At 44.5% G+C, this 26240-nt stretch overlaps 1 protein-coding gene across 1 annotated transcript in view; it reads right to left on the bottom strand.

The window, feature by feature from the left end:
- The window catches only part of TENT4B (terminal nucleotidyltransferase 4B), a 90918-nt gene that overhangs the window by 10050 nt on the left and 54628 nt on the right, over positions 1–26240 (bottom strand). The window contains exons 2-5 of the mRNA XM_049786065.1: positions 11101–11224; positions 8281–8327; positions 6502–6622; positions 2789–2896 (exon numbers count right to left, since the gene is read on the bottom strand). Of these exons, the coding sequence (XP_049642022.1) occupies positions 2789–2896; positions 6502–6622; positions 8281–8327; positions 11101–11224 (400 nt within the window). The remainder of the gene's footprint in view (positions 1–2788; positions 2897–6501; positions 6623–8280; positions 8328–11100; positions 11225–26240) is intronic.

The following is a 26240-nucleotide window of genomic DNA, read 5'->3' as shown; positions in this document are numbered from 1 at the left end:
TTTGGTGACTGTCACACACACACACACACACACACACACACCCCTCTGTTTGGTGACTGTCTCATACACACACACACACACACACACACACACACACACACACACATGTTACATTCCTTTGGACACGGCTATCAGAAACAGCACAGAGGAGCCCTAAGGTCTCCGAGCATACATCAATGTGGTGTCTAAGAATCCCCATGAGGGCCCTCCCTCATGGCTCAGCACAGCCCAGGAGCAGCCGTGATCTGTCCGCTGTCTTCCATACAGACAGGAGAGCCCATACAAGGATCCAAAGGCTCTAAGTCTAAGAGGGAGCATGAGGGAGTCCCAGGTCTCCTAGCATTATTAGAAGCAGCCTACCAGGACTGGCACAAAACCAAAATAAAATAGGGGGCCGGAGCGATAACAAAGTGGTAGGGCATTTGCTTTGCATGGAAACAACCTGGGATAAACCTGGTTTGATCCCTGGCATTCCATATGGTCCCCCAAGCCTGCTAGGACGATTTCTAAGCACAGAAGTCAGGAGTATATATATATATATATATATAGACCACCCCAGAGGAGAAAGAGAGCTCTGTGAAGGGGACCTCCAGGGCCACACACTCAGCAGTGCTGGGCCAGGCCATAGAGGATATCACACTTGGCCACCTGCATATATATATATATATATATATATATATATATATATATATATATATATATATACACACATATATATATTAACATACATACTATATATAGTTCAAGGGCAAGAGAGATAGTACAAGGGTTAAAACATGCAAAAGACTAACCCTGGTTTGACTCCCAGCACTCAATCTAGTCCCCCAAGCCCCACCTGGAGTGATCCCTGTTCAAGGGTCAGGGAGCCAAGAGTAAGCCTCAGCATCTCCTAGTGTGACCCCAAAACAAACAAACAAACAAAACCATTTTTCATGAAAAAACGATTTCAAAGAGTCAAGAGACTGTACAAAGGCACTTGCTAGCATGCAGCTGCAATCCTGGTTTTGAATGCTGGCATCAATGTGGGCCCACAAGCTCCCCAACCAACCCCCCCACAAAAACAATAGTTCCATCGCCTAAAAGAGAACTCAGGTGGGGCCGGAGAGAAAGCATGGAGGTAAGGCGTTTGCCTTTCATGCAGGAGGTCATTGGTTCGAATCCCGGCGCCCCATAGGGTCCCCCCGTGCCTGCCAGGAGCAATTTCTGAGCCTGGAGCCAGGAATAACCCTTGAGAACTCAGGCATATATGTCTCACATGCAGGGCTGTTAAGTACTACATAGTATTACATGGCAGGTATAGCCCTGGTGGCTGCAAGAACAGTCAGGATTCCGGGCTTGCCAGTGTCCAGCTCGGCTTGGTCAGGACAGCACCAACTCCGACACCGGGCTGTCTGGTCCAGCTGGCCAAGGATCACAGGGACTGCTTGGGAGGCCTCTCTCCTCTCTTCTCTTCACTCTCTCTCTCATACACAGGCATTCTCCCTCCCTCTCTCTCTCAGATATTCGTTCTGAGAATGTCCCTCCCTCTCTACTTCTCACTCCCTTCCCCTTCTTTCTCTTTCTCTCTCCCCCCATCCTCCTCTACTCTTCAGGAAGAGAGAATGATGGTTCAAGCAATCAAGACACTTGCATGTCAGAGTTTAAACCCTGGCACAGTAGGGTATGGCCCTTATGGACCCACAGAGTACTTCCTGAGCTCCCCAAAACTACCAGGTGCAGTCATCATGAGTGACCCCCCCCCAAAAAAAGAAAGAGTGTATTCTGTGAAGCAACCAAGTTCAGAATCCTGGGAACACCAAGTTCAACCTGCCTGGCATATGGGAGGCCACAGGGTTCCATTCCCAGCATTACCCACTGCACAATATGGTGGGTCCCAGCACTCAGGACCCCAGAGCCAAGCAGGGTGCAAGTCCCCATGAGTACCACAGCTCATGTGCAAGGACAGCCATGATAACAACTAATCAGAGGATGGGAAGGGCAGTCACCCTTCACCATTACTTTATACTGGCAGTGTTTTTCTCTATTATCCTATTAGTCTCAATTTATTTTGTTTGTTTGATTTTGGGCCATACCTGGCAGTGCTCAGATGTTACTCCTGGCTCTGCACTCAGGAATCATTCCTTTCAGTGCTCAGGAGACCATATGGGATATTCCAGGGATAGAAACCAGATTGGCCACATGCAAGGCAAGCACCCTATCTTCTATACTATCTCTCATGTTCAAAATAGTTAAAAATTTTTCTTATTAAAGAGAGAAATAAAATAAAGTGGAGCCAAAGCAATAGCGCAGCAGTAGGGCGTTTGCCTTGCAGGCAGCTAACCCAGAATGGATCTGGGTTCAATGCCCAATGTCCCATATGGACGCCCAACCCAGGAGCAATTTCTGAGCATGTAGCCAGGAGTAATCCCTGAGCGTCACTGGTTGTGCCCCCCCTCCAAAAAAAAGTGAACTCACAGATCTGTTAAAGAAAAAACAAACAAACTGCAGGGCAGTGCAGAGGGTAAAGGGCTCTTGCCCTACATGCAGTAGACCCAAGCTCGATCCCCAGTACCCCATAGAGTGCCCTGGGCCTGGTCAGGAATGATTCCAGAGTACAGAACCAGAAAAAAGCTGTGAGCATTGCCATACCACATTCCATCTCTGGCATAGCATGGCTCCTAAAAGCAACCAGGATGGTCCTGGTGGCCCCCAGTACTTCACTGTTGGGGAATTCCCCTTCCCAAATCACCCAACCAACCAACCATCCAGTAGCTATTATTTATTGAACCAGCATTAGGAAGCCTCTGACCTTAGTAAAATCCTTGATGAGATCAGCCGCTCTCACGCCATTCTGTACATTAAAGCTGATATCAACTTTCACTTCAGTGAAAGAATCCGTTAACTTAATAATGGGTACCTACAAAGAGAAAAGAGTCAATTAAAATATACCCAGGGGCCAAGCAATAGCTCAGCAGGGAGGGCATTTGCCTTGCACACAGCTGACCCAAATTTGATCCGGCATCCCATATGGTCTTCTGAGCCTGCCAGGAGTAATTTTTGAACACGGAAACAAGAGTAACCCCTAAGTACAGCCAGGTGTGGCCCGAAAAAAAGCCAACATAAATTTATATTATACCCAAATAAAACAACAAAATCAGGAGTAAAATGGCTCAACCTGAGCCTCTCCGAGGATATGGAAATGGTGGGTGTCCAAATGCCAAAGCAAAGTTGACCCCACAGACGGCATCTATGTGGCTTTTTAACCCCATATAATAATTTGTCATCTCAATGAGAAGAGAATTTTTAAATCAGGTAACAATGTTTTATGTACTTCAAAGAACAATTCCTACGACTATCATGTATACCACTGAACTGCACCTAGTAAAACAATGTCAGCTTCTTAAATCACATGCAAAATAACCCACAAGTATTACTGGCTGGTTTTTCACTGATCCCAAAACAATAAATGTAAGTTATCTTCAAATAAAACAATATTAGGACTGGAACTAGAGCAATTATACAGTGGACAGGGCACTTGCCTTGCATATGGCTGACCTGGGTTCAATCCTCAGCACTCTATATTGTTCCCAAGCCTAAGAGTGATCCCTAAGCACAGAAACAGGAGTAGCTCTCAGTACCCCATGTGGCCCAGAAAACAAAACTTTAAAGGACTTTTATGAGATACTATGGATTTTAAAAAAAAAAAAAGGTCTATTTGTACCATGCATTAGACAAATTCAGGCAAAGAAGTCAGAAAGTCATACCCATATAAACTGGGTATGGCAGTTTACTATCAGTTTACCTCAGTCCCTAACACCCATATGATCCCCAGAGTCCCTCCAGGAATAATTCCAGAGCAGTGTCAGGTGTTAGACCTAAACACAATCCAGTGTGGCCCAAAAGTAAATCAAAACAGCAACAACAAAGAGATTTGGGCAATAGGGGCCAGAACAATAGCACAGTGGCAGGGCATTTGCCTTGCAAGTGGCCAACCTGGGACGAACCCAGGTTCAGTTCCCGGCATCCTATATGGTCCCCCGAGCCTGCCGGGAGCAGTTTCTGAGCACAGAGCCAGGAGTAAACCCTGAGTGCTGGCCCAAAAGCAAACAAACAAAAAAAGGTCCTTGTGATGTTTCCCCATTCATCCCTAGTCTGGTCCCTGTGCCACAGTCTTTATACAGAGATAATTCTCCCAAACTGGGGACTAGCACCCTACCCTGTCTGTCTCTCCCAAAATCCTTTTAGATGCAGAGGAAAGAAGACTTGCTACCTCCTCAGGCATCTGAGAGGGGTCTTGACCCCATGGGCTTCACCTTTTTCTACAGGCTCTCTCTCCAGGATATTTGTTAAAATTAAAACTAAATAAAACTACAATATAAAGAGCCCCCTCCAAAAAAAAAAAAAAAAAAGGCGCGCCCGGAGAGATAGCACAGCGGCGTTTGCCTTGCAAACAGCCGATCTAGGACCAAAGGTGGTTGGTTCGAATCCCGGTGTCCCACATGGTCCCCCGTGCCTGCCAGGAGCTATTTCTGAGCAGACAGCCAGGAGTCACCCCTGAGCACTGCCGGGTGTGGCCCAAAAAACAAACAAAAAAAAAAAGGCAAGAAAATCTTTTAACTCTAAGAAAACCTAATATACAAAATATAAACTTCATAAATATATATTTAGTGCCAAAGCAGTAATATAGCAGGTAGGGAGGGCACTTGCCTTGCATGGAACCAACCTAGGTTTGGTCCCCAGCATCTCATATGGTCGCTTGAGCCCACCAAGACTAATTACTAAAGGCAGAGCTAGGATATGCCCTGAACATTACCAGCATGGCCCAAAGCCCAAGCTCAAACAAGCAAAAGAATATATTTACTTCTGCAATGTACTTGTGAGAAAGTTACAGTTCTTTCTTTCTGGGGGTGTAGAGAGGACAAGAGAGATTATTCCAGGTGGTGTTTGGGAGCTATTCCCAGCTCAGTATGTGGGGGGTCATTCTTACTAGTGTTTAGGAACCATGTGGTGCCAAAAACCAACCTGAAGCTCCTACTGTCATCCCTTGGAAGTGCTAAGAGGGTTCAGCTAGCCATGCCCTCATTAAAGATTTCAGTGCTTGTACCATATAGACTTTCAAATATGGCTTGACCTACAAAAGTTTTCATTTATACACATTTTTCAAGGATCTAAAACAAGATCCAGTGATAACTTTAATATAACTGCAAACTATTCAAAGTATTCAATTAAAGAAAGTATAGATAAAAATATGAATATTAGGAGGCCAGGGCTATAGTATAAAGAGTAGAGTGCTTGGGCCCGGAGAGATAGCACGGCGGTGTTTGCCTTGCAAGAAGCCGATCCAGGACCAAAGGTGGCTGGTTCGAATCCCAGTGTCCCATATGGTCTCCCGTGCCTGCCAGGAGCTATTTCTGAGCAGACAGCCAGGAGTAACCCCTGAGCAACGCTGGGTGTGGCCCAAAAACAAAACAAAACAAAACAAAACAAAACAAAACAAAAAAAAGAGTAGAGTGCTTGCCTTGTATTGTGGCCAAACATACAACCCTTATGGTCCCCCAAACCACATTTATATTATATTACATTGTGTGTGTGTGTGTGTAATTCTCTGTATAAGGAAGCTTGCCATAAAGAGTGGTGAATGCAGTTAGGGTAGTGAATGGTCCATGGTGACAGTGATGGTTGGAATTAATCACTTTGGATAAGAACTGGGTGCTGAAAGGAAATAAAGTGATATACATGGTACCCCTTAATTAGCAATAGTACAAACCACAGTATCACAAAAGAAAGGAGAGAGTGAGAGCAAGAGAGAAATAAGTAAAAGGCCTGCCATAGAGGCAAGTGGGGGAGGATGGGGGAAGGGTAATTGGAGACATTGGTGGTGGGAAATGTTCACTGTACTGCAAGCCGAAGTGTCTAAAAGGGGGGGAAAAAAAGAAGAAGAAGAAAGAGAATGAAAGAGAGATAGGGAGAGAAAAAAACATATGCCCCAGAGACTGGAACGGCAAAGACCTTTGGGAAGAGTAAGGGAAACCGGGGGCATTGGTGGTGGGAAATGTGCACTGGTGAAGTTGTTGTACATTGTATGACTATAACTTTATCATGAAACAACTTGAACAATGCGGAAAAAGTATGAACAATGTGGAATAAAAATGTATTATGAACAACCTTGTAACCATGTGTTAAAATAAAAAAAAATAACCTCTATATTATATATGAAAACAATGAGTACTATTTCTTTTTTAAAATAAATGCATAGGACTGGGGAAGTGGTGCAAAGGGCTGGAACACATGCTGTGTGCAAGAGGCTCAGATAGGATCACCCACACCATGCAGGGAGTGGCCCCTGACCTGCCAGATGTGCCCCCACCCCAATAAAGTATAAGTAAAACAAGCCCATCTGTTTCACAAACAAAAGGAATAATTCGTTTACAATCCAACTGTGTTCACCAAAAATAAGGAAAATTTGATGAATTTCATGCACAAATAACTAGAGATTTTAAGATGAAATGCTTAAGAACTTACGGTGGCTTTGTCCAGAACTTTCACTGAGTCCTCATCTGCGACTTTGTGCTTCCGAAGAGCTTCTTCTAAGGTCCAGAGGGGAAGATTCTCCCACTTCCCAAACACCACAAGATCAATGTCACTGAACACACAAAAGAAATAACAAAGGCTGAAGCCATCAGAAAACACTTGTTTGAGCTTAAATTTACACTTATGAGCATCCCAGCTGTTTTCCAGCCCTGCATAGTGAAGACTATTAGGGAGAGGCCTGGAGGGGAAAACAGGGTCCAGTCCTCTGCCTGTCAGGCTTCAGGAAACCGAGTAGCACTGAAAGAACAAACCTCACGACCTTTCATGGTCTCTGGTACTTAGAAGACCTATGCAAACAAGATTAACTGATGAACTCTGGTTATGTTCATAGCAAAAGGCACAGTGACAAAGCTGGTACACTAGATCCTGTGTAAAAAGGGAAGAAAACCCGCGTGCACATGTATGTCCTCTGGCAGGCAGAGATGGCTTGGGAAAGAAATAGAAAATATCTTCATGGCTCCTGCAGGGAAGGCAGTGGCCCTGGGGGCAAAGCAGACTTTCCACTGTGATGAATTTTCCATCCCTTCATCAAATCCAAACTCTGATATTGAAGCGTAAACTTTTATTAAAAAAATTCTTTTTTTTTTTTTTTTTTTGGTTTTTGGTTTTTGGGCCACACCCAGCGGTGCTCAGGGGTTACTCCTGGCTGTCTGCTCAGAAATAGCTCCTGGCAGGCACGGGGGACCATATGGGACACTGGGATTCGAACCAACCACCTTTGGTCCTGGATCGGCTGCTTGCAAGGCAAACGCCGCTGTGCTATCTCTCCGGGCCCTTATTAAAAATTTTTAAAGGAAGACATTGTGGGACATATGGCTTAAGTGGCAGAGCAAATGGTTTGCATGTGTGGAGCCTTGAGTTCGATTCTGTGCATTACCGGTAGCCCAAACTCTACCCCCAATCACCATATATTTATGAGAGATGTTCAGCACTGTGTGCTTACAAATTTGTCATCATTGTAGGTCTTAAGCTAAATGCTATGATCCCAATAAAATAAAACTTGGCAGAATCAGGCAAGAATGTGGCTCGGCAGTAAGGCTTGCATATGTGAAGGGGCCCCAGGCTTGATCCCTAGCTCCACAAAAACAAAACAAAATTCATGATAGAATGTCTGTCCTTAGCTAAGAATACAGCTTTTCATGGGCTACAGAGCTCCACAGGCAAGCAAGAACCTTCATTTGAGCCCTGTCACTTGCCCCCAAGGACCCTGACCTATGCAAAAAAAAAAAAAAAACAAACAACACCAAAGCATTTCAATTGAAAGGTGAGGTATTCAGTCCTCTGGGAAAGTCTTTTCATAGCCCCTCCAAAGAGTACTCCTTAACTGAGAGCAATCATCTCAATTTGGAAAGATCATCTAAAGACTTTTTTTTATGGCAAGGTTTAAATAATGTAACTGAATCTGGGCTTCACAAAGGGTTTGTTTCTACTCTCTCTTTTATTTTTTTATTTTTTATTTTTTTGGTTTTTGGGTCACACCCGGCGGTGCTCAGGGGTTACTCCTGGCTCTATGCTCAGAAATCGCTCCTGGCAGGCACAGGGGACCATGTGGAATGTCAGGATTCAAACCACCATCCATCAGCATGAAAAGCAAATGCCTTACCTCCATGCTATCTCTCCGGCCCCTCGTTTCTAATCTTAATAGATTAACAACCAAAATGAATACACTCTAAGGAAACAACCCCTTTAAAGTTTAAGAAGTGTACTAACCTAGTAGGCAAATACAGGCCAGTTTTAAAACTTCCAAATATCTGGACCTAAAATAGAAAAAGTTATTATTAGGGTTTAAAGTTGTTCAAGTATCAGATCAAGGCACTAACGTATGGAGAAATGCTAGGTTTTGCCTCCCTCTACTGGAACTTTTCAGTACTACAAGAGTATTTTTAAACATGAAGAGCCCCTATCTCATTGGCAAGCATTTGGAATATAGTTTAAACCTGGTCCACAGTAAACAGATTAAAAGATAAAACCTTCCAAAGTAATATTCGAACCATCATTATTCCCTTATCATTCAGAGATGACCTCACAAGTTCTTAATTTTTTTTTTTTTTTTTTTTTGGTTTTTGGGTCACACCCGGCGGTGCTCAGGGGTTACTCCTGGCTGTCTGCTCAGAAATAGCTCCTGGCAGGCACGGGGGACCATATGGGACACCGGGATTCGAACCAACCACCTTTGGTCCTGGATCGGCTGCTTGCAAGGCAAACACCGCTGTGCTATCTCTCCGGGCCCAAGTTCTTAATTTTTTATCTCTTGGCAGGCTTCTCATGCTATAATAATAGGGTCAGACTGTCACTGTAGGACAGTAGGACAGAACATTGAGCCCAGTAGGAGAATTAAGCAGGGACTAGGATAAGGGAAAATCAAGGGGAAGCTCAGCTTATGGTGTGGGACGGGCCTGAGAACTAAATTAGAGGTCTGATTCTCATCTGTAAAGAAGTTCAAATTCCCAACGCCCAAGGAAAAAGGTATGTATCGGGGTTGAAATCAAATCAGGTTGAAATGGAGGCATTATTCTCTGTTGTGAGGGGCTATCAAAATAAAGTGTCATATAAATTTGGTAATACCCTTGGCTTTTGTTCATACACAGGCTCAGGAGCACCTTTCGGACTCTCCCAAATGCTCCTGGAGCCAAACTCCCAGCTCTTCCACAACTGCAAAAGAACTAATAACTCAGATGACACCAGAAACCAGCTCAATAAATAAAAAAACCCTCTCTCCAGGGCCAAGTGATTGTACAGCAATTTGGTCTCTTGCATTGCACACGGACAACCTGGATTTGATCCCTTGTATCCCATATGGGCCCCCCAGCCCTCTAGGACAAAGAGCTAAGAGCAAAAGCTGGCGTGAGGTCCCCCCCTCAAAAAAAAAAAAAAGGTCCTCTCCTCTCTAGACCTGTGTTATTTGTTTTGTGTAATGTACATGCAAAACAAACAAACAAAACAAAACAAAAAAAAAACCTTCCTAACTTCTCCTTTATAAGCTCTGAAAGTTTAAATAAAAACTATATAAAAGGTAGGACCTGGAGTAAGTGTTTGAAGGACTAGAACACAAACTTTGATGGGGAAAGTCCTGATTACCCCCAAACACAGGATATTCTGAGTACAACAGTCTGTAGGTATTCATGGACGTGGCCCAAATATACACAAAATAAAAAGATAATAGATGGGCTGGAGAAAGAGTACAAGGGTTAAGGCTCTTTGCGTAGCAGGTGGTAGCTGCAAAACCCTGATTCGAATTCCAACATAGCAGATGATCCCCTGTACATACTGCACAGCGCCAGGAGTGATTCCAGAGCACCACCAGGTGTGGCCCAAAGACCATACAAAAGAAAGAGAGTTAAAGGGATAGTTCAGTGGGGAGGCACTTGCCTTGCCAACAGAGGTTCAATTCCCCACACCGAATGGATTCCCACCAGTTCCACCAGGAGTGATCCTTAAGCTTAGAGCCAGGAGTAAACCCTGAGCCTGAGAAGTATGACCCCAAAATACAGGGGAAAAAAAGAAGAACAGGTTCTAACAAACTACTTTTGCAATGTACAAAATTGCAGAACAGACTGTCAAAGGGGCCTTAAGAAGTGGAGTATTCTGACAAGAAGAGCAATGAGGAAAAGCTGGCCGAAAGCTTTGTTCACTAGCAATCAGAAAGAAAAAAACACTGTTTCAGAAAATAAGTATAATAAGGGGATTTACTAAAGTAAAAGAACTTCAAATGGCATCAGAAATTCCTACTTGACACTTCTAGTATGCTACAAACAATTATACAATGCTTATACTGGCAGTTTGAAACAAAATAAAATGAGGTTTTGTTCACTTTCAAGAACCTATGAATACAATGAGGGTTGCTTGGGCCTTCTTCTCTTTCCACTAACCATTCCTAAATCTCCTCTACCAACTAGTTGCTATCTAGCCCTACATTAAAAAAAAAAAACCACCAACAATCTAGTCTGAAGCCACCAGATTCATATATGAATCTAGTAATTAGGAAACTCAAAATTCTTCCTTTTTTTTTTTTTTTTTTTTTTTAATTTCTGTTTTTGGCTCATACCTGGCAGTGATCAGGGGTTATTCCTAGCTGAGCTCAGGAATCACATCTGGCAGTGCCCGGGAACCATACTTGGATTAGCAGCATGCAAGGAAAGTATCCTACCTGCATTACAATCACTCCAGACCCAGAGACCCAATATTCTTTTTTTTTTTTTTTTTTTTTTTTTGGGTTTTTGGGTTTTTGGGCCACACCCGGCGGTGCTCAGGGGTTACTCCTGGCTGTCTGCTCAGAAATAGCTCCTGGCAGGCACGGGGGACCATATGGGACACCAGGATTCCAACCAACCACCTTAGGTTCTGGATCGGCTGCTTGCAAGGCAAGCACCGCTGTGCTATCTCTCCGGGCCCGAGACCCAATATTCTTAAAAAATGTAATTAGGCTCCAACTTCCTGGTCAGGAAATGTGCAAACTGAAAGGGCAGATTTAACTCCCCAAAGGCCAATGGGGGGCTTAGCCAGTATGTAACCTCTATCCCAGGCACTCACATCAGCACTGGGCCACAGCTCCTTGATCACACTCTCGATCCTGTTCACCACCTCCATCCGCATCTTCTCCTCCTCAGGTCTTGGAGACATATATTCATAAAAATCGCTTATTTCTTCATGCAGACTAGAGGGGGGGAAGAAAGCATAAAAAAATAATAAATGCAGTGCCGACCAAATGGAGGTCATGGTCTTTAAATACTCTTATGTAAGGAAGGCTCATAATTCAGCTGACTATATTCAGATGTATACCTTAATTTTAAATATTATATAACTCATGCTAAGATAAATGGCTACATACAAAATTTAATGGAAAATTTTAAATTAAATTTAAAGAGGGGGATGAATTCGCCATAGAAAAAAATTCCATTAAGTCTTGACTAAAGTATACTAGCAGGGGTGCTAAGATTACTCAAGTGGCAGAGCCTAGGCCTAACTGCAAGTTCCTGAGTTTGATCACTAGTACCACCAGGTATGGCCTTGGGGAAATCTCTAAAAACAAAAAAGCAAGCTAGCATCTTTCCACACTTAATCTCTCACAGTACATGTGCAAGGGGTAGTGATTTCAAAGCACTTTAAGTGGAAGTCCTGCTCTCCCCACAGACAAGACATAGAATAGAGGCGACAAGGAAGCCTTCCTGGCCAGGCCACCCACAGCTTATACTCTCTGCTATTCATTTCTCAAAGTGGCAAAACAGCAAGCTTTGCAGGCAGCTTTCTGAGTGAAGTATGAGTCAAACGAACTAGTCAGCCAGACAACATCAGCTAAAGTGTTTCTGGCAGAAAAGGAAGGCATCTTCTGAGACAGAGCTATATCAGCATCCAGGGAAGCTCTGAGCAGGCCACACAGGCTGTAGCCTGGAGGATGTGTAGGGGGGGGAGGGGGAAGCACAGGGAGAGAGGAAGGCAGAGAGAACAGGAGGCCAGAATAATAAGTGATTGAGTTCAGATTTCCCGAGGCAGAAGGAATTCTTTACATGTTTCTGAGAGGGTCTAAAGACTGATTTTAAAAATGCAGCTTTTTAAGATTTATCTGGCAACTTTGCAAACAAACTGGCAAAGACAAGACACAGAGAGAACAGTTCACAAATGATGACAAAGGCCAAACTAGAAGAGGCCTTGAGGATGGTGGCAGGGAAAAAAATGGCTTTCCTAAAAACATCAGATACCCTCTCCGCTTCTCCTGATCTCCCACCACTCCTCCCCATCTCTGTCTGTCTCTCTCCTGTCTCTCTCCTGTCTCTCTCCTGTCTCTCTCCTGTCTCTCTCTCTCTCTCTCTCTCTCTCTCTCTCTCTCTCTCTCTCTCTCTCTCTCTCTCTCTCTCTCTCTCTCTCTCTCTCTCTCTCTCTCTCTCACACACACACACACACACACACACACAATGTAGGCATTAAAGATAGAAACTGAGGTAGGAATGATGGAGGAAAACCCTAGCTGAAGGTACCTGGACCACTAAGAAAGAGGGTAGGAAGCTTTCACAGCCTGTGCTGAATGCCGCTAGCACTGAGGGGTTCTAAAAGGAGGGTCTTGGTCCCCCAGCAACAACTAAGACAGGGGGCCCAAAGCCTGGCACTCAGCAACAGGTCCCTAGAACCAGGGAGCCTGAGGGCAGAGGGGAGCTTGTGGTAGAGCCGCTGTGCCTTCAGGTATGTGGGCCAGAGCAATGGGCTACAGGAGACACAGAGTGGCTTTGAGGAAAGGGGCGAAAAGTGCAGAATCCGAGAGTCACTGGTTGGAGCTGCTTCTACATGGACCGCTAGAAACACTAACTGTGGCGGAACCAATAGTGTCTGCCTCTGACATGGTCTAGCTTTGGACCATGGCCAGCTCCAGCTCCAAGGGCAGCTGTGTCCTTTTGGCAAGTAGCTGGCACTTTGTGGCCTCCCCATCTTCTAACACAGGCCGTGTGATAAGGAACAATTTACTGCAGAAAAACCAGATTTTAAAATGGAGAAAGGCTGGAAAGAAGCAAAGAACAGTGGAGCATGTGATCTACATGCAGGAAGCATGGTTTAGATCCCCGGTTCCAGTATGGTTCTCTAGAGCAGTGCCTGGAATGACCTCTCAGCACCCAGCTGGGAACAGCCCCTGAACATCACCAAGTATGGCCCACCCAAAAAAAAAAAAAATGAGAGAGCAATAACAACCAATAATTCATTCTCTAAACATGTCTGAGCACCTGTGTTTGCGGCACTAGAAGGAAAAGAGCTCGTCCAACATGACTTGCAGGAAACAGCATCAAGTCCTGGGTAATCCACACCTGGCCCAGGGGAAAGGCCTCACACAAGATCATTACGAGGTGCATCGTGTGTGTGCTGTGCCAGTCACCAGCACTTGGTAGGCTCTTCCCACAGAGCCAGGCTGCGGAAACGGGGAGCAATGTCCCATCACTACCGGGGGTGGAGGTGGAGGCCTACTGAATGGTGGAGTCTAAATTTCCATTCACCACAGGGTCCCTATGTTTCTAAACAGCAGACTGATTTGAAGACACTTTAGGAGGCTTATGAGATAAACTCTTAAAATGTGACTCTTGGTAACTTAACTGGTTGTTTCAGTAAATCAATTAAAACCCTTATTAAATAGTGTAACTTTTAAAATTATAAAGAAAAATATGTGACTCTTGGGGGCCGAAGTGATATAGTACAATAATGGACAAGGGCACTGACCAACCAGGGTTCCATCCCGGCATCTCCCCTACATTCCCCCCAGTCATTACTAGGAGTGATTACTGCATGGAGAGCCAGGACTAGTACTGGGGCACTGATGGGTGTGTCCCCTCCCCCAAACCAAAACCAAATAAATAAATACACAAATAAAATGTTACTCTTCCATGGGATCATCCACCTAGTTAGGGAAAAAAATGGTTGTACAGCTCATCCTGTTTCTCTTGGGGATCTGCTACATTGGAAGGAGGTAAGAAGGAAGGAGAAAACTATCAAAACAAAAACAGGCTTCAATAGTCAAAATAAAGAACCCATATTAGTGATGCACATGGTGATTCATGAGTTGGGTTTAATTTGTTTTGTAGTGTCTGTGCACTTCGTATTTTTCAACAACTCAAACAAATGACATCAATATACTTCACTGAAAAACACCAACTGGAGAACCAGGGAGGCATGTGCACACACATACACTCATGTAGATACGCACATAGATACGCCCAAAAACAACATGTCGGTCCACCAGTGGTCCACAAACACAATCACTATTTTTATCTTGGCTGCACTTAACTAACTACATTTTTAAAGAACTAAAACATCTTATTACATTTAACGTCCTAGACAGATATAACAGTAAATTTGAGTGGCTCTATTCCTGGGGACAGTATACGTTTGCTGCACTGCGCCATGTGTGCCCCTGCTAGAACAACCTGGAAGAAAAGAAGTCTGTCTCTAGAGAGCCCACTACATGCCCAGAACACTCCCGAGTGACATGATGGCTGAAAGTGACATCAAGTTCTACAAACCCAAGAACTCTGTAAGCTTGCATTCACCAATTAATGTGACTTGATGTTTCTGAAACCACCTAGAGAAAAAGCCAACTGCCTGCATTGCATTTGATTCAAAACTCAAATGAGTAAGCAAATACAACTGAAGGTCAGATATCCAGATTTAATCGTTATAAAAAAAATTTAATTGAGGGGCTGGAGAGATAACATGGAGGTAAGGCACTTGCTTTTCATGCAGAAGGATGGTGGTTCAAACCCCAGCATCCCATATGGTCCCCTGTGCCTTCCAGGGGCAATTTCTGAGCATAGAGCCAGGAATAACCCCTGAGCTCTGCCAAGTGTGACCCCCCCAAAAAAATTTTTTATTGAGTCAACATGAATTACAAAGTTACTCATGACTGAGTTTCAGATATACAAATGTTCCAACACCAACCCCTTCATTAGCGCCCACTTCCCTCCACCGTCGCCCTGAAGTGTTCTAATCATAATGTTTAAAACACAATTCTCCTCCTATCTGAACCCAGAAGTGAGTAAAATATACTGACAATGCTTCCATTTGATATGTGTTTTCATTTATTTTACTTTTGTTATTTTGGTTTTTGGGCCACACCTGGCAGTGCTCAGGGCTTACTCTAGGCTCTCCATTAAGTAATCACTTCTGGGGCCCGGAGAGATAGCACAGCAGTGTTTGCCTTGCAAGCAGCCGATCCAGGACCAAAGGTGGTTGGTTCGAATCCCAGTGTCCCATATGGTTCCCCGTGCCTGCCAGGAGCTATTTCTGAGCAGACAGCCAGGAGTAACCCCTGAGCACCGCCGGGTGTGGCCCAAAATGAGTACTGAGGATTGAACCTGGGTTATCCACAGGCAAGGCAAGTATCTTACTAGCTCAACATTTATTTAAGTTTTCACTTGGAGGCCAAACTTGGAGGTGTTCAGAACTGCTCCTGGCTCTCTACTTCGGGGGGAACATGCACATGTAGGGCTGGGGATTTTTTTTTTTTGTTTGTTTTTGGGCCACATCCGGCGGTGCTCAGGGGTTACTCCTGGCTGTCTGCTCAGAAATAGCTCCTGGCAAGCACGGGGGACCATATGGGACACTGGGATTAGAACCAACCACCATAGGTCCTGGACCGGCTGCTTGCAAGGCAAACACTGCTGTGCTATCTCTCCGGGCCCAGGGCTGGGAATTTCTATATACAAAAGTGTATTTTAGTGCACTAGCTATCTCTTCAGCCCCAATGTTTTTTTATTTAAAGAATTGAGCAAGAAAGCGCACCACTCTGTTTAGAAAAACATTTAATATAAAACCAACATTGATGGGGGTGGGGTCAGATAGGACAACCAGTCAACCTGGCTTGATTTCCAGCACCACAGAGTGCTGTAAGGAGTGATTGCTGAGCACATCTCCAAACAAAAAGAACTATGTTGGTATGTCATTATATAACTGAAAAAAAAAGATGAACATCCTACCATAAATGAAAATAACATCTTAGTTTATTAGGAAAAAATTTAAAGTAACATTAAGAATTAATGTGAACCCAAAAATGTAATGTTCCCAGGAAGAGAAACCAACAGAAAGTCTTTTTTGTTGTTGGTTTGGGACCAGACCAAAAGGCATACAGTAGTGTTGGTTTACTCCTCCTGCCTCTGTGTCTGAGGGTTGATCTCTGTGCTGTGGCGCTCAGGGTACTATGTGGTTCAGGGTCAAAACCCATGCCTCCTGCATACTTTGCATCCATTTCAGCTTGCTGAGCTCTCCCAAGAACTATCACTACTTCTTCTTTAAGAAAAAGACAACTGGGCCTGGAGAGATAGCACAGCGGCGTTTGCCTTGCAAGCAGCCGATCCAGGACCAAAGGTGGTTGGTTCGAATCCCGGTGTCCCATATGGTCCCCCGTGCCTGCCAGGAGCTATTTCTGAGCAGCCAGCCAGGAGTAACCCCTGAGCACCACCGGGTGTAGCCCAAAAACCAAAAAAAAAAAAAAAAAGAAAAAAAAGAAAAAGACAACCAGGGGACGGTGAGGTGGCGCTAGAGGTAAGGTGTCCGCCTTGCAAGCACTAGCCAAGGAAGGATGGTGGTTCGATCCCCCGGGGTCCCATATGGTTCCTCCAAGACAGGGACAATTTCTGAGTGCTTAGCCAGGAGTAACCCCTGAGCATCAAACGGGTGTGGCTCGAAAAACCAAAAAAAGAAAGAAAAAAAGGACAACCACAAAAGATACTTCCCTTCCTATAATAGAGGTTGTTATGTTAACTATTGTTAATTAATCCCCCCTTCTTTCATTAAATTTGGTCTTTTTTTGGGGGGGGGGCCACACCCAGTGACGCTCAGGGGTTACTCCTGCACTCAGAAGTTGCTCCTGGCTTGGGGGACATATGGGACGCCGGGCTATCGAACCGCGGTCTGTCCTAGGCTAGCGCAGGCAAGGCAGGCACCTTACCTCTAGCGCCACCACCTGGCCCCTAAATTTGGTCTTGAAACACTATATGTACTCCCATGATTCTTACCACAGCCAAGATATGGAAACAACTCAAATGTTTATCAACAGATAAACAGATAAAATGTTTTATATACCTGCAACCATACATTATCTAGCCTTGGAAAAAATATAAGGTAGGGGCTAGAACAACAGTACAGCATAGGTAAGGCATTTGCCTTGCAAGTGGGCCAACCCAAGTTCAATCCTTGGCATCCCTTATGGTCCCTTGAGCACTACCAGGAGCAGTTCCTAAATATAGTCAGGAGGTACCTCTGAGCATCACAAAGTTAAAAAATATATACATACACACACTTTAAAAAAAGGAAATCTTGCAGTGGGAGAGATAGCTCAAGGGACTGGAGTTCATGGACTGCATATGTGAGGTCCAAGTCCAATTCCCAGCACTACATCCTCCCAAGCCCCTACCCCGACCCACTGGGTGTGGCCCAGGTGACCCCCTGCACTACCAGCCAACACAGCACAGCATCACTAGACACATACACCGACCCAGCAAAGCCTAGCATGTCACATCAAACATCTTTGGGACTGGCTCCTGGACTCTCAAGTACTCCTCCCACCAAAAAAGTAATTTGTTCCTAAAGGAAATCTTTTTTTTTTTTTTTTTTTGGTTTTTGGTTTTTGGGCCACACCCAGTGTTTGCTCAGGGGTTACTCCTGGCTGTCTGCTCAGAAATAGCTCCTGGCAGGCACGGGGGACCATATGGGACACCGGGATTCGAACCAACCACCTTTGGTCCTGGATCGGGCTGTTTGCAAGGCAAACACCGCTGTGCTATCTCTCCGGGCCCATCCTAAAGGAAATCTTACCATTTAGAAGGTAGATAACCTAAAGCCATTCTGATAAGTTACAAGTCAATCAAAGAAGGACGATTCTTCCACTTGAGGAAAAATTCAGTAATAACTCAAGGTCAGAGAGGCTGGATAGCAGAGAAGGAAACTGCAGCTAGCAGGAGGAAGCAGTTCCAGAGATCTCGACTATATATCTACCTGAAGCTAGCTAGCAACATTGTTAATACTACAACATTGTTATGCATTAAAACTCTGTGAATATGAATGCAGTGAGGTCAGGGATGTTTCTCAACGGTAATGTGCATGAGACCTGAGTTCAATCCCAGCATCACAAAATATACTTTAAAAAAGTAATAATGAGGGGCCGGGTAGGTGGCGCTGGAGGTAAGGTGTCTGCCTTGCAAGCGCTAGCCAAGGAAGGACCGCGGTTCGATCCCCCAGCGTCCCATATGGTCCCCCCAAGCCAGGGGCGATTTCTGAGCACATAGCCAGGAGTAACCCCTGAGCGTCAAATGGGTGTGGCCCAAAAACCAAAAAAAAAAAAAAAAAAAAGTAATAATGAGGGGCCCGGAGAGATAGCATAGCAGCGTTTGCCTTGCAAGCAGCCGATCCAGGACCAAAGGTGGTTGGTTCGGATCCCGGTGTCCCATATGGTCCCCTGTGTCTGCCAGGAGCTATTTCTGAGCAGTTAGCCAGGAGTAACCCCTGAGCACTGCCGGGTGTGGCCCAAAAACCAAAAACCAAAAAAAAAAAAAAAAGTAATAACGAGGGGCCAGAGTGGTGGCCCAAGTGGTAAGGCATGGCTGACCTAGGACAGACCAAGGTTCAATCCCCCAGTGTTCCATATGGTTCCCCCAAGCTAGGAGCGATTTCTGAGCGCATAGCCAGGAGTAACCCCTAAGCGGCACCAGGTGTGGCCCAAAAACCGAGGGGGGGGGGAGGAAGAAAAGCAGCAGAGCTAGAAGTGTAATAAAAATCTAAGATTTGTTAAGTATAAAAGGAAAAAATTGTATTAAGCAGGATTCATTTCATTTGTAAGCATGTGTTTCTATTTTGGATTACATATTTTGGAAGAACTATTTATAATGATTACCTCAGGGAGAGGGTAAAGAAAGCTGTTTTATTTCACATCTTACTGAACTATAATATTTTGGGGAGAGATACTGGAAGTCAAACTCAAGTCTCATAAATATATAATAATGATCAATGTGAATTAATCTATTGGGAAGTGTTATCTTCAGAGAGATTATAAGCCATTAATCATCTTTTTTATCTTTTTTCTATTTCTATGTGAAGTGGGGGGTGTATATGTACATTAATGTACATTCTCTCACTTCCACCCCTTAAAGACAGCGTCTACACACCATGCTGTTTTTTTGTTTGGTTTTGGTTTTGGTTTTGGTTTTGGTTTTGGGACCACACCCGATGGTGCTCAGGGGTTACTTCTGGCTGTCTGCTCAGAAATAGCTCCTGGCAGGCACGGGGGACCATATGGGACATCGGGATTCGAACCAACCACCTTTCGTCCTAGATCGGCTGCTTGCAAGGCAAATGCCACTGTGCTATCTCTCCGGGCCCACACCATGCTGTTTATGGTGGTTAAATCTGAGGCATCTATGTGAAATACTTTGGGGGAAGGACATGGTTTGGAGCAGATCTCAAGGGGACCTTACCTTACCAGAGCTGGCTTCATGCAAGGCAAGTAACTTCTGTGTACTATAGTATGTATCTTTTAGCCTAGTGCATTTTACCTTCAAAAATGTATATAAGGCTGGAGTTATGTCTCAGTAGAACAGCATCTGCCTTGTATGTAGGAACCTGTATTAGATTTTAAAAAATTAGGGGCCGGAGAGATAGCATGGAGGTAAGGCATTTGCCTTGCATGCAGAAGGTCGGTGGTTCGAATCCAAGCATCCCATATGGTCCCCTGAGCCTGCCAGGGGCGATTTCTGAACGTAGAGCCAGGAGTAACCCCTGAGCGCTGCCGGGTGTGACCTCCCCCACCCCCAAAAAATATTTTTAAAAATTAAAAATTAAAAACAAAGAGGGATTGAAGCAATAGCAGAGCTGGTAGGATATTTGCTTTGCTTGTGGTCAATCCAGGTTTGATTCCCAGCGTCCCATATGGTTCCCAAGGGGTGAATCCCAGTGCAGAGCTAGAAGTAAGTAACCTTTGAGCACCACCAGGTATAACCCATAAACAAGCAACAACAACAATTTTTTTTTTTTTTGGTTTTTGGGCCACACCTGGTGACGCTCAGGGGTTACTCCTGGCTATGTGCTCAGAAGTCGCTCCTGGCTTGGGGGACCATATGGGACGCCGGGGGATCGAACCGCGGTCTGTCCTAGGCTAGCGCAGGCAAGGCAGGCACCTTACCTCTAGCGCCACCGCCCGGCCCCAACATTTTTTTTTTTTTAATTAAAAGTAGGGCTAGAGCAATGGTATACTGGTAGGCCATTTGCACTGCAATATCCAACTCACATATGGTCCCCCAATCCCGCTAGGAGTGACCTATGAGTGTCAGGAGAAAGTACAGAGTCCCGAGAGTGGACCAAAAGCAAACAAAGCTTCTCAGAGCAAAGTGATAGCACAGCAGGTAGACATTTATTTGCCTTGCATGTGACCAATCTGGGTTTGATCCCTGGCATATGGTCCCCAAGCTTGCCAGGAGTAATTTCTGAGTATAGAGACAAAAGTAACCCACGAATACTGCTGGGTGTGGCCCAACAGCAAAAACAAACAAACAAAAACACAAAAAACTAGGAGACTGTACAGATTATAGCAGCTAGAGCACTTATTTGCTTGTATGCAGCCTACCTGGGTTCAATCCCCAATATCCCATATGGTACCATGAGCACTGACACGAGTATACCTGAGTGCAGAATCAGGAGTAAGCCTTGAATATGTAAGCCTGGTGTGGCCCTAAAACAATTGCCTTTAAGTGCTGAATGATAACTCAACAGGTTAAAGATAGGCTTTGCCAGCAGGAGACCTGGGTTACCCCAGCACATGGTCCTTTGAGTAGAGCAGGGAGCAACATCTATAGAGTGAGGAGTAGCCACAAGAACCACGGAATATAACCCAAAACCTATATATATATATATAATAAAAACTTAAAAGGTATCAACTATAATATCTCTAAAAATCTAAAATCCAGACTTGCAGGGAAAAAAGATCATACACCCAAAGTAGTTCATCAGAGCAGTGGCAGCCAGTGGACAAAAGGGCCCCAAATTCAGACACACAGAACATACAGCATGTATGTGGACAAGTACCAATGCCACTGAAGAGCCAGTTTCTGTTGGTGTCTGATTTATCCTTTCTTTTTATTTAAAAAAAAAAACTTTTATTTTATTTATTGATTGATGACTGACTGATTGGTCTTTGGGCCACTGCTGGCTCTACACTCAGAAATCGCCCCTGGCAGGCAGGGGGACCATATGGATGTCGGGAATCAAACCAGGCCCCTTCCCAGGTCAGCCACATGCAAGGTAAATGCCCCACTGCTGTGCTATTTCTCCAGCCCCATGATTCACCCTTACAAAGATGACACTCAGATAAATGCATACATGCATGGCAAATTTCAGCAACAATGCCTAACACTGCTGGCATTGTTTCCTGTGGGAAGTGGAACTGTGGTCTGTGGTCTGAGTATTTCTACTCTTTATCCTGTCTGATTTTTCTCAAATGTACTTAAGTACCAAGCAGTGTCCAAGGCCAATCACAGGATGAGGCTCCAGGGACCATATGGTGTTGTGAATGGGAACAAGGTGCACCACATGCAAAGCTAAGGCCTTTCCTCCCCATTACTATCTCTCCAGTTTTATACTTGTTAGTCACATTAAAGGAATGTGGGATTTGCCATGTCAGGCTCTCCTCAGTTAGGATGTGTGAGTTAAAAAAAAGTGCAGATAATATAGGACACAAACCTATCAGTATGTATCAAGCTTTCATTTCTGTTCTAAACCTGATTTCTTAGAAATTAAAAGCAAGCCTTTTTACACTGGGGTGCTCAAGGGAGGGCACGGTCGATGGTGCTGAGGAAACCAAGTAGTGCTTGCTGGGCAACATACCAGCTCTCCAGCCCTTTGAGCCATCTGGCTGGCCCCTACAACATTCCTTTTAAATGCCACTTTCTGCTACTGGGTTCCTGGACCAGAGCTTTATTAGGCCACTGTTTCAGGAACTTGGCTATTTCATCTTACTTCCTTCTCTTCCCTTCCGCCTTTATTATCAAGAAATTATAAATCCCTATGGGTTTCTCCCCCAAGCCTCTTGTTTTTGCCCCATCCCCAAACATTGTCAGTACTTGCGTATTTTCAGGATAACTGGGGGGGTGGGGGGGGGAAGAAAAGGAAAGAAATGGTTACTAAAGAGTTGCTTTAATATAATTCTAGTCATTAATTCTTTTCTCTTCAGTAAAAGTTGTGAACCCCACCCTTCACCACTCTGAGTCAACGTAACCAAATTTGGATAAAATTAGGAAGCTCAAAGAATAGTTTATAACATTCCTGGACTAAGACCAAATCTCTTGACAAAAACATAGCTGAAGTATACTCTGGGGGCTAAATATACTCTGGCTCAGGGGCAGAGTGCCTGCCTTTCAAGTGTGAGGCCATGAGTAGGATCCCAGATGCATCATGCAAGGACGAGCAGCAATGCTGAAAAGGAACCCAGTGCAGAAGGGGCAGCAGTAAACACAACCACAACCCCCTGCACACTGCAGGTTGTGTGATCTGAACATACATGAGCATAAGAACATTGTGTTTCCCTGCTCACACAAGTGAACCCATGTGAGCACCAGAGCCAAGGGGATGGCTTTGCAAACAGCAGTTACTTGTGAGGCCAGAACGATAGACAGGGGTAGGGCATTTGACTTGCATGCAGCCGACCTGGGACAGACCCATCTTCAATCCCCGGTATCCCATATGGTCCTCGAGCCTGCCAGGAGAGATTTCTGAGTGCAGAGCCAGGAATTACCCCTGATCGACCGTGAGTGTGCTCCATCCTCCCCCCCTTGTGAGGACAAATATACTCAGGTACTGCAACTGAGCATGTATGTGGTCCCAGCCATCATAACAACAACAAAGGGAGAATTTGAAACAAATCTATTCCTCAAATAAGCAGCCCTCAAATATTTGCTGAGCTAAAAAAGATAAATAAATAAATAAATAAATAAATAAATAAATAAATAAATAAATAAATAAATAAATAAATAAATAAATAAGGCAGTATCTTCCTGGGAGTAAGACCAGATGCCATCACCAACCCATGCTCATTCTGGGCTGGAACTGGGACTGAGCAAGACAGAGTATGCCTCGTCTATGTGAGGCCTGGAATGAATTCTCAGCACTTTGAACGTGGAAGGAAAAAAAAGCAGAAAGCATACTAACTGTGGTATGCTTTACCTAAAGATGTTTTATTCAATGATAACAAGACAGATTCATCTTTTATTTACTTTGGGAAGGGCAGAAGGGCTGGAGAGATCCCATTGGCAATTCTCAGCCAACCCAGCTGTCAGTTCAATGCAAGGGTCCAAGATGTGACAGTGCTTGGGTCCCACAGCTGTGGAGATACCCAGGCCACCCTGAAAGTGCTGGTGTGTTATATATGGAGATAAAGGCTCCATATATAACACTGGCACTCTCCAGGGCTACACCTGGCAGTGCTTGGGACACCATTCAGTGCCAGGCTAAAAAACGAGGCCTTGCACATGCTGCACAAGTGCTACACTTGGAGCTGAAAGCTTATGTGAAAGATGCAAAAGCCCTGGTTAATAAAATAATTCATTTACACCTATACCAAGAAACATAGTGCACAAAAATGTAAGTTGAGTTTGTGAGGTCCTATTCTTTGGTTCTGACTTTGGGGGTGTTTCTGGACCATATCCAGTGGTGCCCCAGGAGCTATTCCTGGCTCTGTGCTCAGGCGTAACCTGTGGCAGTGCTCAGAACTGAAAGGCAAAGCCAAGTGCTTTACCTCCTGTACTGTATCTTCAACCCAAGTCCTATAATTAATACCAGGCCTAAGATGAGGCTCAGGGGCAGAGCACTTGACCTTTCATTTGTAAGTCCTTGGGTTTCATTTCTTGCACTAAAAAAAAAAAAAAAAAAAAATTAACCCTGAATATGCAGAGTTACAGCCGTTTGGAAGAACACACAGGAGAAAAAAAATGAAAATTACCTGTGTATGGGGCTGGAGAGAGAATTCAGAGAAGGCAATTACCATAAACACAGTCAACCTAGATTTAATCCCTGGCATCCTACATGGTCGCCTGAGCACCACCAAGAGTTATTCCTGAGTGCAGAGCTAATAGCACTGAAAAGTGTGGCCCCAAAATAAAAACACAAAAATTACCTATGTCTATCTCACAGCTTCCATATCAACTCATCAGATCAACCTCACAACCTCACAAATACTGGAACAGATACAAGTCAAGCTGCTAAAATTCATGGGTACACAGCTCTTCCAGCCCAGAGGTAATCCCAGGAAGGGTGCAGGCCAAGTCCCCACTCTGCTGAGACCTAGCAGCCCCATCCAACACTCCATAGCTGCTGACATATTAACAGCCCAGTAGGAACATAGCAAATCCAATGGGAAAGGGCTGGAGTCATAGCACAGCAGGTAGAGCATTTGCCTTGTAAGCCGCTAACCCAGGTTCGATCCCCAGCATCCCATATGGTCCCCCTCAAGTCTGCCAGGACTAATTCCTGAGTGCAGAGCCAGGAGTTACCTCTGTACACAGTTAGGTATGGCCCAACCACCCTCTACAAAAAGTCCCCTAAGTTCAATAAGCAAAAAAACAGTAATGTAGTTCAACTAACAACAAACTGCTCAGCAAATCTTTAGACGCAAAAAACTATTTTCATAAATTTTTTTTACTGAACTATTTTTGATATTTCATTCACCATTTTAACAAGTAATATAAAATAAAATATCTTGTGCCAGCCAGAGAGGCAGGCTTGGGGAGTGGGTGGGAAACCGGGGGCAACAGTGGAGGGAACGTTACACTGATGGTGGGATTGGTGTTAGAACACTAAATGCCTAAAACTGTATTATGGATCACTTTGTAAATCAGGGTGTTCAAAGTATTAAATAAAGTTTAAAAAGAATTTAATTACCATGTCTTGACACCCATCATGAAAAGCAGCCAACCTGGACAAAGGTAACGAGGTGCCTAATACACACTTAGCAGAACCCTGCAGCAAAGTGCTTTACCCAACACCTGAGAGTCAGTAAACAGTGGGCGGGCACTTCAGGGCTCCCAGGAGGAGGCAAGGCAGGAACAAGAGGGGAGCAATAGCAGCCTCAGGTGCAATAGAGGCACTCTTGGTGTTTTCCCCTTAAAAAGGTACTTTTCCGGGGCCGGAGAGATAGCATGGAGGTAAGGCGTTTGCCTTTCATGCAGAAGGTCGTTGGTTCGAATCCTGGCATCCCATATGGTCCCCTGAGCCTGCCAGGAGCAATTTCTGAGCATAGAGTCAGGAGTAACCCCTAAGCGCTGCCAAGTGTGACCCCAAAACCAAAAAAAAAAAAAGGTACTTTTCCAGGGATCTGGGTGGGAGATGATGCTATGAGCCTATATTTTTGTAAAGGAGGAAACCATCCAATCAACTATGGGCAAAGATGAACTAACTATCTGTTACTGACATGTTACTGACACTCTAAAATGACCTTTGCATGACTGCACATCACTGAAGCATATGACTCCACCTTGTATAGTCTACCAGTCCCTTATTGTTGAGCATGTGGCACTTCCAGTTTGTCCCTGCTATGATTAACATAATGCTCCACTTGACATGACCCATCATCAGATCTGGTTTTTCTTTAGAATAAATACCTACAAGTGTAATTCCTGGGTAAGTATGTACTAACAAGTTCAGGTTTTGAAATATTTCCAAACTGCCCTCCATCAACATGTGTGTAAGCACCTTCTCTCACAGAATTACACAAGGGCCTTTCACCTCCATGCCAGTGGAGAGCATTTTACTCTTGTCCGTGACTCAGTTAAGAATAGTGTTTTCCCTGTATTCACTGAACATTTTCTTTCCGGCAGTGCTCAGGGCTCATTCTTCGCTCAGCATCCAGAGATCATTCCTGGCAGGGCATTAGGGACCACATGAGGTATCTCTGGGTCAGATACATGCAAGGCAAGGCAAGGCAAGTGCCTTATCTGATAGACATCCAAATCCACATTTATTTCTCTCCCTCCCTCCCTCCTTCCTTCCTACCTTCTTTCTTTTTTTCCTCACTTTCTCATTTCCTCCCTTCTTTGCTTCTTTTTATTTATTTATTTATTTATTTTTTGGAGGGAACACCCTTGCAGTGCTCAGGGCTTATTTCTGGCTCAATATTCAGGAATCATTCCTGGTAAGGTTTGGGAGACCATATGTATGGCACATCA

This window comes from Suncus etruscus, chromosome 14 (genome assembly GCF_024139225.1).
Source record: "Suncus etruscus isolate mSunEtr1 chromosome 14, mSunEtr1.pri.cur, whole genome shotgun sequence".
In the NCBI taxonomy this organism is placed as follows: Eukaryota; Metazoa; Chordata; class Mammalia; order Eulipotyphla; family Soricidae; genus Suncus; species Suncus etruscus.
This window is presented reverse-complemented; position numbering and strand designations above follow the sequence as displayed.